We start from the raw sequence: 12,724 nt of genomic DNA on the forward strand, positions 1-12,724 counted from the left end.
TATCTTATGGCGGATACTGTACAGAACACCATTTCAGGAGATGTACTCTGTTTCAGATTGGCTTTCTCAGAACGCCCTTTTCCAGCTCTTTACTTACAAGGTTCAGTTGAGACTGCGGAATAGAAAAAAAAAAGGCATTTATTCGCAAAACACGCCCATTTTACACGCGCGCAAAAAGACCGCGAAAAGCGGCCTGGTCGCATGTTGCTCGTGTCCGCACATCCCAAGTGCATGTAAACGAGAGAGACGTTAATCTCTGCAACAGACGGTTTTCGCAGAACACAAATCGCGTAATATAGAGACGATAACGATGTTCTGGTAGCGAAGAAAGCCCCCAGATTGAAAACCTTGCGAAAGAACTATATTCTATCGCGAGCCTCGCAGAAAGAATAGACGTAGATTTTCCCGTTCGCATACGTATTGCTCGCCCAGATGGGTTTCCAGACGGGAGTTCAGGTTGGTCAAATATATCGGCCTTGCGGGTGACCTGCCACGCCTTTCCGTCAAGTACTTTGCATCGAGAATACTTTGTTTCAAACGGAGACTCGGCAGAAGGCAGTGTTTACCGAACGGGGAAGCAACTGTGACTACAGGAACGGGCGCGGACATGACAGGTCCTGGGTCGCCTTCGGATGAAACTGTCCCGACAACCCGCAGGAGAGCCACGGAAGAGCGGGGTCCGATTCCACTAACAGACACACTGGTGTTTTGTCTTGTTTTTAATTCTGCGTTAGCGCCGCGTAGCAACTGTGGCTATGAACGGCGTACAGACGTGGACAGATGGAGAGAGGACAGCAAGAAGGAGAGGGGGGATGCGTCCTGGACAGACTTGTGGGGGAACTGTACGCCACGCGAGCTGGTGACACAGTGGTCTGGCAGCCTGACTTGATGCGTCCACAAAATGAGAGCAAACGAGATATCTAATATCGCGTTTAATGCGAACAAGAGAGGAAACAACGCACGGCAGGTTTTGACAGAGAGAGGAAGTGATTACGGAGATTGAACGAGAAACGCATATGCTGCTTTTCAAGAACCACCAATATGAAGTGATGACACAGAGACGAACTTACATCCTGAATACGACAAGGCGTTGAAATGCACGGTAAGACCCATTCGACGGATTTTTTGTTATGTTTTTTTCCTTCCTTCATCAGAGACCACAAATTCCTCCGCGAATCCAATATTTGGGGAAATAAATAAACAGCCGGGAAACCGACGTAGAAAGATGGCGGGGTAGAAGAAGATGGGGAGTGTCAAGTCCGCGACGACAGCGCCAACGGTGGGGCCCCGAGTATTATTCTCCGAGAGGGGGGATTTTTTAAATTTATTTTTCTCGGCATCTGCGTGTGTGTAGTACATATAAACAGGAACAAATGACGTGGTAAAGAAAAGGGAGAGAGGGACGGGAAAAACCTGTGGAGAATCTTACGAGAGAGGAACGTGTCGAGATATCGGAGAAAGGTAATTTTCTAATATGGCTAAACAAATAAAATAAAGCACGTATATCGATGAAGGTTCTTATCTCCGTGAAACCTGTCTCGTAGCGCTTTTATGACGGGTGATTTCGTGAGCGAGGAATAAACAGGCTGGCACGAAAGTAGAGTGCCCAAAATGTTCGTCAGCTTCTTTCGGAGGCTCGGTAAAAAAGAGAAATCCGTGAAATTCGAGAAGAATTTCCTGGTAAAACCCAGCCGCCACTATTTTCGGTTACAATTACAATTACAACTACTACAAAAAGGAAAAAAAGAAACATTTCCGGTGTCCTCCCTTCACCGAAGCAGATGGAAAATAAACATATATCTACCTAATTGCGCCGAGATACTGAACGCTGCCAGGAACTCTTGCAAAGATACTGTAATGATCTCGAGTTACCCCCAGTGTCGCAGCAAATTTAAGATGAAAACGATAAACTGCTACGACTCGATCTCGTCCACTTTCTCGTGTCGTGTAGAAGGACCATCCCGTCAAAATAAACAGAAATTAATTAAAAATCGAGAGGAATTCTCCCTTTCACTTCCACGAGGTAACTATGTAGGTGTGTTAAACTAAAGGACTAAAACTAAATGGCCCTAATTTATTTCAGCGTCCAAGATTTAGGTGATCAGAGGGCGTTTTATGAAGGTGCCCCGCAGCGGACGTTCCAACAATACCGGTTTACGTAATGTGAATACGATGGCACGTTCTCTGATGCACATTTTTCCTGACCGTTTGTTTTCGAGAGCGGGAACATATATTTCACGTATGTGCACACAAACGGACGTCGTGAGCACCACCTGGTGTTTTCGACCAGAAGCTTCGAACGAGCGCAACTTCTGGAAACAATGCGTTCTTGCGGACCTTATAATCTTACATATAGCAAGCGCAGAAAATAGCGGGTTCGGTGCATAAAGATCTCCGGGAAAAATAGCGGTGCTTCATCTTGCGAGATTTAATCACGCAAGGCGTTCAATCGGGCCGGGCGCCACGTTAGGCTTAGCAACAAATAATCGCACGGTTGGTAAGTTATATTACCCCTTCCAGAACTTTCTGATACGGGCCACGAAGGAAAAGGGGGCATTTGTATGAGGATTACACGGTTATTAGTTATCTTCGTGCTTCGGAGTTTGGGAAAACAGTAGGTTTATTAAGAGAACGGGGTTATGAATTATGACTGCGCGGGTTCTCACTTCGGTGAAAGACAAGAGGGAAGTGCACGACTAATGTTCCGGTGATGAACTTTAAACTTACATAGTTATGCAAACTTTACGACAGCACGCGAAAAATACGAGTTATAAAAAAACATCTCCACCGTCTAAGCGCGAATAGCGGAAAGCAGCATAGGAAGTATATAAACAAAAAGAAAATGTCCAGGAATCAGAGCTCTGTTCCATCTATTAAAGGAGACACCTAACCTGGCTCGAAACTCTCTCTCATACGTCAAGCTGTCCATCATGAGTGACCATGCAAAATATTTTCGCTGCGCGATGCATTGTCACTGCCCAATTAGATTTACAAAAAACAGTCGGAGAAAACAGCTGCGACCGGCCTGTACTATCCTCGCGTGACGTCGGCAAGCCCCCGGGTGTATACGTCACGAGTCACATGGCAGGGGAATAGGCTACGTCACGACATTCCCTCATTCTCCGATACGCTCTTTCCAAGAGGGGAGGATGTTTGAGAGGTGTGAGGCCTCTCTCGTGCGCGTTTCAGGTCACCTGTGTCTGTCGTTCTTTCGCAGAAAAAAAGAAGAAAAAAAAAGGAAAAAGAACGAACAAAGGAGAGTAAGAGCCACTGGGTATGTCACCTCGGTGCTGCTTCAAATGGCCAAAGCGCGCAAAAACTTGAACCTTGTTCTGCTTTGCGATGCTTCCCAGCATTGCCGAAGATGGCTATTTCCGTTATTTGTGTGCATCCGTGGTGCTCTATGATGATTCTCGGCGTAGGATTACCAATCTAAGCACGCTTCTGTGAGCTTTCCATGACGGTGTAAGAGTTACGCAAACGGAGTACGACCGTCGGATGATCCTTAAACGTGCCGTGTTCAACCTAAGAACAACTCCGCCGGAGATTTTAGGAAAGCCGGGCCACCAGGTGGCGCTGTGTTTGTCGCGCCGTAGAGTGACGCAGCCAATAGGAAGAAGCGTGGCTGCCACGATCCCTCCGGATGGGCACTCGCCCCAAATGCTATCGTCCTTCTTCCGGTGACGTAACCAGTGTGGCGGAACTGAAAAGTCTCCATCTTGTACTATTTTGTTTCCAGTTTTGGTGGGTGGATGAATTCACCTCAAGTTGTGAACGTGGGTAGCAGAGCCAAGACAATTTTGTCAATAACACGACAGTGTCGCGAATGGCGACCAGCAACTACGCCGTAGATGAACGAATTAACGAGTGGTGGACCTTCACGAACTTTTCGTGTAGGAAGTGGTATACAACAACGTACGTACTTTACTGCAGGAAACATTTCTGTCGTTCACTGCTGAGTTTAGCCTATACAGGGGCCATCCGAGTTACCGTCTTCTTGGCAAATACAGCCAGTTTATATTAGAATAACGGTTACACAAATTTCGAAACTCTACAAAGAAGCAATTCAGTAGCACGAAACACGCAGAAAGTAACACTCGTACTCTTCTTTTCGAACCACTTACTCCAGACACTCATCGAGAAAAGATCTCGAGTTGGTGCGCGCACGGAGAAAAAAAAAAACTTTGTTAAAAGATATGCGCGCGAGTTATCATTATCCCACTTCAATTCCTTTGGAAAAAATGTCTGTGTATACAACGCCTTCAATCACCGGGAGAGAAACGACAATGGAAGAAAACACGGCGAAGGTATTTCATCCGCCCTCAATGAGGGGAAAACAGGCTTACCATGGACGCGTGCGCCCTCAAGAGGGGAAAACTACTCATCCTGTCTTGCGGAACATGCATTGAGAGAGAATAGAAATATCGTTGTTGCGGGTGACGCCCGTTCGTTCGTTTGTTGCACCGCCTCGCGTGGGTGGATCGACTACACTTGCTGCTGATGCGCTTTGGGTCACGCGTTAAAATGGGGTTACGCTTATGGTTCGCCGCGAAAACAACTATCAGCGCTAACGACACCTCGAGTGTGAGACCTGCCCAGTTCATGCTTCTTGAACCTTGCCATGCGCAAAGTCACTCGGAAAATTCCTTCCAATTCTTCAACTTTGGCTATAGCTGCTCTCAAAAGGTCAACATAAAAGCCGGCACAACGAGGATCAAATGTTGCCGTTGCGTACGAACACCAATAAGAAAACAGTCCATTCCCACACTAAAATGTCCTTCAACGGGAACCCTGGAATGAATGCCCCCTATCGTCTTCACGGCGACAAAGTCGTTCGGAACATGCAGGAAGAGATATGATGAGAACAGAATAACTTAGTTACTTTCACCATAAATGATGATTACGAGTTGCTAGTAAGTCAATTGCCAGTCAATAGTGGATTTCGCCTACTCGAGTGTTCTATACATAGTTCTCGGCGCACCCGTTTGATCATCACAAGCTTCCTGACGGCTGTGTTCCAAACTTGGGCCAACATCGGTGGTGGTATGATCCCGCCAACGACCTCGTTTTCTGCATTATTTACGCAAAATTATACATCCACTACCGAGGAAATATATGAATGCCACAGATCGCTAAGTACCCCGATCTTTTTAGTCGTTGCACGACTATACAACTCGACACTACGAGCTTCGTTGTCGTATCACACCGCTATCATCAGAATAACGCCCAACCATTCTTCGGGCATCAGAGACGGCGCAGAGGCGAAAACACATGTGGCAGCTTGTCAATCGGAGGTTTCACTGTACACAGAACATGACAGTCATTTTCTGCTCTTCCAGGGGAAAATAAAATAAAACGATTTAAAGTTCACATCCGTTCACGGAAAAAGTGTCCACAGGAAGGTACAATAATGCGTTAGGTGAGGAGAATGAGAAGCGTGATCCGACTCGATATGTCATCCGATATAAGGCCAACGCGAGGCACATTCATACCAAACGACGGAGAACAAATTACCGTTGCAACTTAACTTGTCGAACGTTTCAGTAGATTACGCATCGGAGTGACTAATAATATTATAGCTATGTGTCGTTGATTTGATCTCGTGTATTGAACACATAACTTTGTGACCACAGATGCGCCAGTGAATTTAATCGCATTATGCGATGGGTATATTATATGTTATTTCAGTGCTCCCACTCCAATACGGTAGCGTACTATTTTGACTACTAACTTCAGACTTGACTGCAATAAGGGGGGCGCTACGGACGGGTTTGAGATCTAACGCGCCGGTGGCAAGCGTTTATGCACAGCCGAGAACGGTTGCAAAGTTTCAAGGAAATACTTTCTGCAGTATTGTAATTCACACGTTACCAGAGTTACTTTATCCAGTAGTAACTACAACAAGCGTTAAGCAGCATGTCTTGAAAGAAGACCACCTGGAAGCAGTGCAATGAGAATCACCGACACGGTAGAAGGCAGGTATACAGGAGATCCAGCGAGGCGGAATCTTTCCAAATAAACAGGGAGGTGCACAGGAAGGATATCGCCGGTCGAAGTGAGGAAAAGATACACCGGATGGTTTCTTATCGGTTGGAAACAGGCTGTCAGAAACATACGGCATAGGAACGACACTATGACTCTACAATAAATGACTCTCATCTAGTCGTACCGGGAAACAAGTTATGCACCAATGATATTTTGAAACATGTTACGATCGAGTGTTTCCGAATGTGCTTTGTTGATGCGCAAGACGTTAAACTCGGAAAGAAAAATTGCCTCATTTCATCCGGCTAGTAACGTGCCATACGATGCGTAGAAGAGATATGGCCACCCATGCTCAGTGCCATCAGAAATGCTGTACACGTTGAATTCGGATTGTAAATTTGCGCGACAGCACACAAATTGGTCGACAGGTGTTGTCTATTGTGACGGATCAACAAGGACCACTTGAATAGCAAGCAGGAAGTGGCTGTTTGCGGATCCACGCATTCGGAATAACATTCGCCGAGATACATTACCGTGCACCATTGATTGACAATCGATCCGATTACTCACTGGGAAAATTTGAGTCACACCCATAGAGGCGAACCTAATCATCGATGTCAGCCGATCAATATGATATTGCAGACTTTTGTAGAAAAGATGAATCGATAGGAGAATCGATCCACGATCGGCAACATAATGGCATGTGTGTGGTATGATGAGCCATGCGGGTTTACGAAAGAAACGTGAGGAGCATAGTACAGACGACAGATAGGAACAGGGTACTACAGTAACCGTAAAAGTAGTCTGGGAGTTTAGAGTGAGTGATCAGGTGATTATGCAAGAAGATTGCAAGATGGAGAAAGCGGGAAAGAAGTACAAGATCTTTGTCGTTATGGCGAAATAATTCACGTGACGGTGAGCGAAACGTCATTTGTTTGCAAAACAACTTGATGTATTCGACGTCAACATCTCGCAACGCAAAGTTTGCAACCTTTGTCGAAGCGTGCACTTCAACATGCAAAGCATTCGATAACCGATCCATTTTACTGTTATCCAAGGGAACTTTTCACTGGTCGGCGGTTCACCCAGCTAAGCGCACACGCGCGGTGGAGGCGCACGCGGACGAGCCCCGGATCAAAACAATCCCCATGCACGGACCCCGGCACCTCTGAACTCTAACTACAGCTAGCACGACACACGTAAGGAGGACCACAGACTCACCTTTTTCATGACAAGGCATTTCCAAGTGCATTTCCGCGGCGGCACCGTAAAGCTGCCGCGAGACGCAAGCGTCCACAGCGCGCGCCTCAACTCGCGCAAAGCAACTGCCGATCGGCCGAGCGAACTCTGTTGCACACGCGGTTAGAGTTTCCTAACCGCGCCGCGAGATGTCAGCGCGGTCTCGCGCGTTGCGAGAGGAGTACTCCTCCTTTCACAGTAGTGCACGATGATGCGATGCCTCTGAAGTGTAACCGAAGTCCTCTCGCCGATTTTACGAGTGAGAGAGATCGAAGATCGCTGGACTTCTTCGCGTCGCCGCAATCGATGGTCGCCGATTTACCGCGGAATGGGGAGAGGAGGTGAGCCCCCTCTCTTGTCGGTACAACACGTGGTGGAAGAGAAGGTTGTGATGAACTGCATGGGTGTCAGCTTGCGGTCCTGGATCGGAATAGGATTCTGAGGTCCAAATGGATCTCGCCTGGGAGGTGTATACCACCCTTGAATGCCTTTACTGCATGCGCAAATCGTTTGTTTATAATTAGATTAGATTTTATGTCAACGTGATGGGACACCTGATTCGTTGCGCTCTTTTTTTGCAGAAAAGGATATCCAGGTTCCGGAATCGAATACGGTTAAGGACGCCAGCAACTTAATGCCCATGCGCAGTGCTAGCAATATGGTGACTAGTTTGTTCCTTGGTGCGGTATTGCCGCATCCGCTCGAGCTCTATCCGTTCCGCATGCCGCAAAGATCATTTCACTTCTTGTGCGGATATTCGCAGACGGCGCTTTGACGGAGATCTCGACGTAGAACCCTGAAGGGGATGGTCACTCCAGGAAACGCAGCTGACCGATCAGGCATACACGCGTGACGAGTGTCGTCTGCTCCAAACTCTTTGTTCTAGTGCCGCTACATTTTCAGCCAAGTGGGCTTTATCAATCTCCATTTCGCACCATCCAGAGTAATGAACAGCCGATAACAGCCATGAGAAGCGCTATTTTGTGACCGCCGCCACGGGGAGTGGAGAACTGACAGCAATCATAGGCAGAGGAAACGACGCCCCCTTTTCGATGACGAATGCCGTTGATAAGAGACAGATCGGGTCCCACCGTCTGGACAGATTTTTCTTTTTTTCCCACTTTTTCATTTTGTCTGGATGGCAGCCATTTCATGTCGGGAGCGATTATTAGCAACTTCCGCCCCAATTTTGTTCACGTTTATTTTATTATATATATTTTTGCTACAATTGAATTAGAGAGTGTACAACTTGTGTTGGTGGCTGTAGGGATGGTGTTTGTACTGTCATCAAGCTATAGACGGTTGTTCCACAACTGCTGTAACTATATCTGTTTAGTAGCGAGCCTATTTTCGCTACTTAAATTGTTTCTTCGTCCAACTCGGTGACGTGGACCGTTTCGTAAATTAGCGACAAAATGCGGCAAAATTTTTGTCTTGCTGGGCATGTCCAAATATGGAAGCGACACTATCACTCAGAAAACAGGTGGTGGTCATCATGGAACTGTACAGGCGGGCGCCGTCGCGACTATCACAGGGGGGGGGGGGGGGGGGGTCGTGCGTCTTGGGCAGACTTCACAGGGAACTGTGCAGACATTCGTCTTAAAGCGTCTGAGGAAACCTCGGGGAAAAACACCCGACAGCGATTAGAACCTGGTCATCTCCCAGTCTCGGCGTGGATTGCCATCACCATATAGCTACTAGACCACGGGATCGAGCTCCCCTCTGAAATCACAACTATACACCGCATACCACGCTCTTGGCCAACCACCATCTCAAATGACATCGTTCTGCCCCCTGATTGGTTAAAAATGGGAAGCATATGTCTTTTTATGACACTTACGCAGTTATGTTAGTTGTCACAAGGTGGTGGTGGTGGTGGTGGTGGTGGCAACAGCATGCCATTGTTGGCCTCGTCACGACTGTCGCTGAAGATGATGATGATGAGGTGATGGCCAGAAGAGTGAAGTAGAAATTGTCACAAAAAGGCGTACGCCCAGCGCTCTCCACAAATCGGGAGTGATAAAGGTATCATTCTGTGCAATGGTGGGCGTGATATGTGGCCAAGTGTGCAATGCCGTGGGAGCACAACCCAGTTTAATGAACAAATTCCGCGTTGTAAAGAGCCAAAGACTGTTCAGTGAAACCGTGCGCTTCCGTTCGAAACAAAAGGGTGACTGCATTACACGCCGTAAATTCTGCGTTAAGTCTAAAACGATCCCCGTCCCGAGCTTCACGTACACGATTCGAGAAAGTAAAAAAATGGTCCGAAAGACGTGCAAACTGGTCCGGTTGAACTAAGAGGGGTTCTCCTCGCTCGTTTTGAAACGCGCATCCTCTTCAATTATGCCCTCGAGAACAACAAGAATCTCCGAACGGAATTATCCGCTGACGCGTGCTATTGCTGCTGTTATACGAACTGTGGCTGACAGAGAAATGTTGCAAAAGTCGTTTGAATGGCTCATTTGGCCCTTACGACTTAAGTCCAGGAACACAAACAACTTAAAGTGGGAGGACGTGTGTACGATTTAAATTATGGTAACGGTGAGGGATGCAAAGCTCCATAAAAGGAACTTGGACGGTGGAAGAAACAGAAAAATCACACCGAGTACACGAAGCTGGAGAAGTGCACTTTCTACGACGCCACTCTTTTGGAGTGCGACGAGCGTGTAGCGCGAATCCACCTCTAACGTGCGCTCACCAAAAAATTTACGATATTAAAAAAATATGGGGACCATGGGTACTCCATCAACCGTTACAGACATTCATAGTAACTAAAGTAGGCAACGGAGAGATATGCGGTCAAGTTTTTTTGCTTTTGTTTTTCTAGAACATTTGCCACATATTGGTACCATTTTTATTTCATTTCAATCGATGGAAATTTAATTTCTTGAATCCAACCTAACGTTTTCTTTGCGGGTTCATCGTGGTCATTTTACTCAGTATAACACCTTTAAAGCAACCACAGTCGCCGAAATAAATTGGCCGAAAATCCGCGGGAATGGCTCCGCCTGTTTGTGTCGGCTCTATAGTTTGAGCGCCAAAGTGCATGTCAAAACGCCTTGCCTATCAAAACGTCGGGTGACGTTTTTTTGGATAAGAGAGCTCTGATTCCCGCACTCGCCGGACGTATTTGTTCTGCAGTTATATATAGTTGCATAGTGGTGTACATATTGCTTGTGTTTTGGCGTGCCGTATCTCCTTTAGTGTAGCCATCAAATTAGTGTGTATAACGTTCATAATAAATTTCCCCTTAACAACAGTCCTCGAGATATAACAATTATCCATAAAGTCGGCCCTGGACATACCACCTTATGCCTTGCTAACGTCAGCATATCCACATGTAATCATCCACTGTAATGTGTCGCTGAACCCTGCTCTATTGACAAGTGATGGTGGATCTGTGTGTATATACATAGGCAGCGCAGTTTGCGTGTTGCCAGTTCTGTAGTCCAGAAGTGGCAATAACATGCAGCATTAACCTTTTGGCGTGTGATATGCGAGTAAACGAGGTTATTAGACAATGTATCATTGTCGGCCTCAGAGTCAATAGGCGGGCGGTCCGTACGGATCTATTATGTAGTCAGCGGACACCTGTGCATAGTGTGTGAAATCAGTATTGACAGAAGAGGTTGATTGTATCAACGAAAGCGGGAAAGCTGCCGTACGTATACTGCCCTTGCTGCTTTCACTTACAGTTGTAGGGGTCGGTGGGCTCGTCAATGCGCACATTGCGGCTTTTTCCCCGGTACCACCCATTGCTGAATGGGAAAATAAACAACTGAATTGAATTGAATATAGGGTAAAACACCATTCAACGCCGAATTCGTCTTGGTCCGGATATATAAACCATATTACAACAGCACGTGTTGGAGAACTGTACCTGTACGTGAAACACTGACGTTTTTTTTTTTTAAATGGCGTTTATCTTTTCTACTGAAACCAAAGTATACTTTGTGTCAGGGTAGGAGTTACTTGAAGACGGCGCGAGGAAAGTTAAGCCGCGCGCTGGGGTGGGAAAAAGTAGTCCAAAGGTCGATCACTGTGGCGCCGCGGTGTAATGTCACGAACTATCATTATAAAACGAAAATGCACCAAGACTAGGAGTGTACCCGCGTATATATAACTATATACACACACACAGGTTACACAATAGTCAACAACCACTGCTCAGGAAAATCCGCCGAAAGCGACGGTTAGGGCCTTTGCGCAACAAGGCGACGCCGACTTCAACGGTCCCGCCTGCCCTGACTGATCCATTTATCAAAAACCCTTCCATTCCATGCATTCCCTTTAAGTCATCAGCCACGTATCCCTCTTTTTTTTTTATAAACTTTTTCCCGCCTCTTTACTCCGCGCGTCCACCCCATCCAGAGACGCAAATCATCGGTGACATCGGTACGACAATCTCCCCCTCCCTCCTTTTTCTCTCTCTCTCTTTATATATATATCTGCATCTTCCCCGTGGATTCGAATTTAAAAGGATCAATATTTCAATTGGCAAAGGGTTGCCCATATCGGACCAGGGAATTCGGGATTTCTTCCCTGCAAATCACCCTCTCCCCTCTTTCCTAATCCCCCGATGGGGAAACCCCCTACCTTCTTTTTTTCTTGTAGTGCAGAGCGAGGCGAGTGTGTTCTACAACCCAATTCTTGCAAGTTATGGGAATCAAAGCGTGTCCGTCTCGAAAAGAGAAGGAAAACGAGGGAAAGATGGACGATACACTCCAAAGTTTTCCCAGCTTCTTATTTTGTTTTCTGAAGGCGTGTATTTGCCCCCGAAGTTTGTTTGTTTGTTTGTTTTTGTTTTTTTCTGACCAACCCCATTAATTTCCCCCGTTTACTTTCATTTACGTTTCGAGCGCAAGGAAGGAATCCGCGGACGATTTTTTTTCATGTTTAAAAGCGCTTCTGAAAGGCTTGGCTCTTACCACTCTTTTGTCTATCGACTGACTTTAACTTACGTGTCTAAGCGTGCAAGTGAAACATTCTCGACTTGTTCTTCCGCTACCATTGTTTTTTTTTTTTTTTTTCGCTTTAATTTCGGGCTATAAAATGCATTTTCCGCTGACGACCTGACCCTGATTATTGTAATCAGTGAACGATCGAATATTGAACTACACATATTCTTCGCATCTTCTTACCATTTTTGCTTTTAATATTTCTCGGACTCTCTGACGCCACTCTGTCCATCGCTATAATTTGTACGTCGTTCAAATTCTTTTCCCGTCTCTGGAGCGGTTTCGAGTCTTCGATATTCAACTCTCAATGACTGCGCGCGTGGCGGAAACGGTGCCGACAAAGTTCAGGGAACAATAGACACATCGACGAAGTTTTTTCTTTACTCAAAGTCAATGCACATGTGCTGTTCGTATCAATAACGTATTTATGCACGCTGCTGCAGGAACAAATGTCTGAGGCTTTTCTCACGTTCGTCAGGTTTCACTGTGAATGAACGCGCTTTTCGTTAACACTCATTTTAGCGTCATGCCGAAACCGAATA

General features: G+C 46.4%; 1 protein-coding gene across 7 annotated transcripts in view; it reads right to left on the minus strand.

The window, feature by feature from the left end:
- LOC135370018 (homeobox protein cut-like) overlaps positions 1 to 12,724 on the minus strand; it is a 340,306-nt gene that overhangs the window by 66,966 nt on the left and 260,616 nt on the right. The window contains exon 1 of one of the 7 annotated variants that reach the window (XM_064603688.1): positions 7,207 to 7,296. The exons of 5 other annotated variants lie outside the window; for them this stretch is intronic. In XM_064603688.1, the coding sequence (XP_064459758.1) occupies positions 7,207 to 7,237 (31 nt within the window). In that variant the 5' untranslated portion in view covers positions 7,238 to 7,296. Of the gene's footprint in view, positions 1 to 7,206; positions 7,297 to 12,724 lie in introns of those variants that run through there. One more of the 7 variants, XM_064603689.1, reaches the window with a different exon arrangement.

This window comes from Ornithodoros turicata, chromosome 10 (assembly GCF_037126465.1).
Source record: "Ornithodoros turicata isolate Travis chromosome 10, ASM3712646v1, whole genome shotgun sequence".
Taxonomy (NCBI): Eukaryota; Metazoa; Arthropoda; class Arachnida; order Ixodida; family Argasidae; genus Ornithodoros; species Ornithodoros turicata.